Below are 5,462 nucleotides of genomic sequence, written 5' to 3' on the forward strand. Positions count from 1 at the left end.
CTGCTGTATTGGCTAAGCTCAAGTCCCTTCTATGTTGTTTGTGAGTATTTGTACTCTAGATCTGCAATGCTCTACAATTTTGCAATGCTCTAAGTTTCTTAGATCAACGGTGTTATTATGCTTTTCTTCTATAGATCTATAGCTTGCAAATGTGTCCTAATCTGAGAGCATCAAGAAGCTTTTTGTCTCATCAAACCACAATGTCCTTTCATGTACGGGGCACACTGGCTATGGCCAAAGGACTAGGTTCGACTCCCAATGGGACTTTATGAGTATGAACAAACAACTATAGCAAATTTTCGTTCAATAGTGCATTAATATATCGTCTCTGACATATGCATACATCAACTTTCTGTAAATTTGTCAACTTCAAACTATGGATGCCTTTCTTGCACTTGCATACATCAAGATTTGTATCAAACTGTCTAATCTCTTAAGATTCTTTCTACCTTGCAAGATTTGCACTTCCTTGCTCTCCAACACACCAAGATTCACTTTTGTCTCCATTTCTTGTGCATTTGTGACTAAATAAAACTTGAAATTGAGGTTTTCTTGCACAGAATGTAAATATCGCGTACAAATTCCAAGAAAATCAACTTGAGGGCAAGATTAAGGTTATAGTAACACATTGGCACCATTTCTTGTACTAAATTTGAAGAAATTCAAATTTTTGCACTTTCTTAAAAAAATTTACCAATTGTACTAAACTCTACAGAAAAGCTTGAAAATTTGCACAACTAGTACAATAGTTCTGCACTACACTCTACACTGTTTTCTGAAAAGACTGCATAAATTTCAATCTGCAAGAAAATCTACATATTTTTTAATTTCTTGGATTTTCAACAACTTCTAGAATACATAGCAGCAGCAAACCCTTAATCTCTCCCTAGATTAAAAACTAAGGAAAAATCTAAAGGCTCATGCTAAACTATGAAAAATTCCACTAAATGTTTCTCCAAAATCAAGAAAATCTAAGAAAATTAGATTTTTGAAATTTAGGGTTAATAAAGTGGTGAAAATGATTCAATGGACCAAAACCTAGGCTAGGATCAAAAGCCTAAGCTCTGATACCAATGTAGTGATGGAGAAAGAGAGAGAGAAAAATGCACTCATAATGGAGTACCGCATGCACTCAAGGGAGTACCACCATAGCCATGGAAAGTATAGAAGCTTAGGCATAAGATCTCTAAGAAAGGTAATAGTCAAAATGATCAAAAGGTACAATGATAGTCCATGATGTTAAGAATTTCGTGGTGCTCGTGCTAGATCAAATATGTGGAGGAGAGAGACTCACAAAATACAAGAAAAGATCTTGCTTATTAAGTTGCTCAAAATACAACTAAGCTTCATGCTCTTGAAATGCCTTCAGTAAGCTCACTAAAACTATGTATCTCTAGCCTATTTAAGAGGCTCTCTATTATGAATGAAGACTCGTGTGCAAGAATTATCCCCATCTTGGTGGTCTATCTTATCATTTGATTAGATGATGATTTGCTTTGCGACTTGTAAGAGTCTGAGCCTTCTCTTTTTTCAGGCTACAAAACGAGTTAGCTCAATTACTTCCCTCAAAGCCCAATGGAAACAAAAAGATGTTTTTCCAAATCAATCAAAATATTAAAGGCAATGCTTCAAGATAACAAGGGCTCTATAAGAGAAATACTTTATAAAAAATGAAGCAAATGCCGAATTTCGACACGGATTTTAATTTCAATTGAGAAAAATAACCTACAAGCGGGGTTTTCGAGCAGTGCCCATTTAATAAGACTTAGTGAATTTGGTAAAAATTCAAAGAAAAACAAGGATAGAAATTTTATGAAATAACTCGTAACAAAATACACACATAGATTTAAAAAATGAGTGAATCTGGCAGAACTTCAAAGAAAAAAAAACGATGTAATATAAATAACTCATCACAAAGTGTCCCCCCAACACACACACACACACACACATATATATATATATATATATGATTTTTTTAAAATGCTCGATTTCTACCTGCTGTGTCTGTCAGAGCTACAAATGAAATGATATTAGTACAACTGGGCTCAACTAAAAATGAGCTGTGTGGTGGACTACTATCCTTCCTGTGTTCCAATAATAAAGCATCATGTAATGGATCAAACATGTAAAGCTTTTTCTACGCACCCTGTCTAAGGCCATTACCAAGACCGTGGGCTCCACCCACAGTAGCCCCTTGCATTTTCTCTTGAGATGAGCGTCTCCTTATAATACACATGTGGATCCAGCTTAAAATCTCAAAGACGATAACGAGGGCTGCAAGGGTTATTAGAACCGCTATGTAGGCACGGCGCCATTTTCCTGGAGGGGACAGTATGTCAAAACCATAGAAAATATTCAGGATTGCCAAGACCAGGATAACAGCTGCCAGTATGTAATGGTAAACGTTCCATGCTTTCCTTATCTTGTGATCCTTCTTGGGCCTTAACAAGATTGCAGTGACCTGCAAAGCCCCACCCCCCCCCCCCCCAAAAAAAAAAAAAAGGCTTAGAGAAGCAAGTGGACAGAACAGATTTGCCACAAAAATCTCTCATACAACACACATGTATCTATATACTTTATATTTATGCCTAAAATGCAGACTTTAAATCGATAAGAAATTCCCATTGGAGATATTTTGATGCGATAAACCAGACACAAGAGAAGTAGTTTATCAAATAGGTGGACAAATAATTTCGGGTAATACATAAATTCGAAAGAAATTAACCAAGAAAATCTGGGAGAAAGAATCTCCCCCCTCACCAACCACCACCCACCCAAATAAATTTTAAAAAAAACTGAAAGAGGATTCCTGTTACTGGGGCAATTTTAATATGCTCAATAATAATAATAATAGAATCATCTCTATCTCAAATTTTATTTGTGTTTGGTACACTCACTTGCAAGGTAGCGATGGTAAAGAGGGCAATCCCAATGATCCGGTGCTTCCGGTAAACCACCCCCACAGAGTAGTTGCCCAGTCTCAAGCCGGTTGCCCATCCAGCCACACCCACGGCATAACCTGCGATCTGGATGAACACGTGTAAGTAGAACCAGCCGGGGTCTGTTAAGGGCCGAAGGTAGCGTGCAGCTATCACCCCACAGGGCAGCACGATGCCCCAGCCCACAGTGTTGAGCACCCCATGCCTCTGGAAAAAACCCCAAACCTGTTAGCGATTGGGAGCAACAAACTACATAAATCGAATCATTATAAATAGATCGAGTTTCTATCATGTGAGCTTACATTTTTGAGCATCTGATGAGGGGGTTGCACGGTGGAAGCGGAGGCGACGCCGGAAGACATGTCGATTGTTTTCAGACCGCTGAGGTCCTCCGGAGTGAAGCCGTGGGCGGCCGGCTGGAAGTTAGAGACAGAGCGGCCCCGATTCCATACGTGGTTAAGGGAGGTGGACTGGTTGGCCTTGAGCTTGATAGAGACCAGCATTTGAACAGAGGTGCCGGAGATCTGGACATTCATGTCCAGCACCTCCAGGTCGATGGGCGTGCACTTGAGGGCGCTTCCCCCCTTGGTTTCGGCGGTCACGTTGTAGGTGAGGATGGTGCTGCCATTGGAGGCCTGGAATGCAATGAAGGCCTGAGTTCCCACCATGGCCGGGGCTGACCCCAAATTGATCCCCCATCCCACCCACCCCGCTGACGCAGGCGCTACTCCGGAGAACAGAACCTCCAATGTGTTGTTCTCCGTGTACAAGGACCACGCAAGATTGGCGTCCTGGACGGACAAATCATTGCAGTTTGAAAACAGCTTGTTCTCATTTTTGAAAGTGTAAGATTTCGAGCAGCTCTGTGCGGCCGACAGGCCAGTGAGCAGCGCAAGCAGAAGCAGCAGTACAGAAGAGGCAACCACTCCTACTCCCATCGCTGGTTTTCTCAACGTTACGCAAGCAGCAGCAGCAGCGAGCTTAGAGCAAGAAAATTTGCGGAACAAATGACAAATAGCCTCTGCTTGATAGGCCGAAAAATAATAATAGACAGGCCAAGCTCTCACCACCACCACAAGTCTACTCTCCCACCCCACTCGCCTATTTACACACGGTTAGTTATAACAAACCTTTTTAGCTCTTCGTGTTTTGCTGTCAAAACAACAAACGTCGTCCACGGGTCACGGCATCGCAAATTTCCTGCTCCAAACAGTACTGGGAATGAGGACTCTCTTCGCCTCGCCTACCTAACCGCCACGAAGCCTTCCGACTTCCGAGCCCTTTTCCAGGCATTTTTATTACCCTTCACACTATGGGAGGATATGGCAAGATTTACCATATACCACCTAGCACATAGCCCAGTTGGTAAGGTTCGAACCTATGCCCTAGCTGGTGGCTGAATGAGGTGGTACCTTGTAAAGATCGTAAAGATGGGGTGTGTGTGACTCGTGAGTTGTAATTTCTAATTAGCCAAACAAAAGTTATTTTTTAAAGAAAAATTAATTATATATATATATATATATATATATATATAATCAAGTTTGTTTTTTTATGTCGTTTAGTATCCCCTTCTTACATAAAAGCAAAGAAATGAGATTACTCTTTCAAAATCAAAATGAAATTATGGCCACCCCAAGGTCCACACTTTATCTTCCACCTTCGCATCGACAAAAAGAGACATTACCATGAGTCTATCTGCATCGACAAAAAGAGACATTAACATGAGTCTATCTAAGATCTTTAAGCAGATAGAAGATTTTGTCATTACTTGATCCTCTTTTTCTTTAAAAAATCTCTCTCGCACATGACACAACTAGCAAGTAGTACAAAAATCCACTCCAATAGCTCTAGAAACATTTTTCTCCACTTTACTTCATTGCCTCACAATGTCCATGTGTGGAAGAGACCTTATACGCCTCCGATAAGGTTTTCACAAAACATGATAATTTGAACTTGAGTTCATCCTTATCTAGAAATGGGGATGGCCCATTTGCAAATCTATTACATAGCTAACACAAAAAATGTTTTGAAAATGTTGGTCAATCTAATTTTTCATAAGAGCAATTTTAGGTGAAAAAAAGCTTTCATGATGCAGTGAACAAATGGCATTCAATAAACCTTTCATCAAATAAAATCTTTTGCTAAAAGGATGTGTCCTCTAATACCTTATGATCTCGTACTATCAAGAAAATTTTCATACTTTAGGATATGCTCAATCACTACACCCTCCTTATTTCTACACTTCAAATGCCACATTGAGCTTTCTTCAAGAATTTCTTAAGGTGTCTTGAATCCTTCCAAAAATACTCTCAAATATCTATACTCAAGCGAATCCATCAAAATAGTCACATCTTCCCCAATGGTTGTTATGACAACATGCCTGCCACTGCGCGCAAAATGGTCATCCGCCTGCTCATCTTGAAATTTCAAGTTCAAAATATCAATTTCTCCCAAAACATCTACTAAAAAATGGACAAAAAAGATTGAATTTGAAAAGTTACCTCTTGAGCATACAATTTCACA

General features: G+C 39.8%; 1 protein-coding gene across 1 annotated transcript; it reads right to left on the reverse strand.

The window, feature by feature from the left end:
• Positions 1–1,873: 1,873 nt before the first annotated feature.
• On the reverse strand, positions 1,874–4,254 carry LOC147642510 (cytochrome b561 and DOMON domain-containing protein At5g35735-like). Its single transcript, XM_086807121.1, has 3 exons — positions 3,242–4,254; positions 2,898–3,146; positions 1,874–2,461 (listed from the first exon to the last, which is right to left on the reverse strand). Exons 1-3 carry the CDS (start codon positions 3,875–3,877, stop codon positions 2,138–2,140), a joined length of 1,209 nt encoding a protein of 402 aa, XP_086663247.1. The 5' UTR covers positions 3,878–4,254; the 3' UTR covers positions 1,874–2,137.
• Positions 4,255–5,462: the final 1,208 nt, after the last annotated feature.

The sequence above is a fragment of the Cibotium barometz genome, chromosome 1 (genome assembly GCF_041138505.1).
Source record: "Cibotium barometz isolate CiBa-2024 chromosome 1, ASM4113850v1, whole genome shotgun sequence".
In the NCBI taxonomy this organism is placed as follows: Eukaryota; Viridiplantae; Streptophyta; class Polypodiopsida; order Cyatheales; family Cibotiaceae; genus Cibotium; species Cibotium barometz.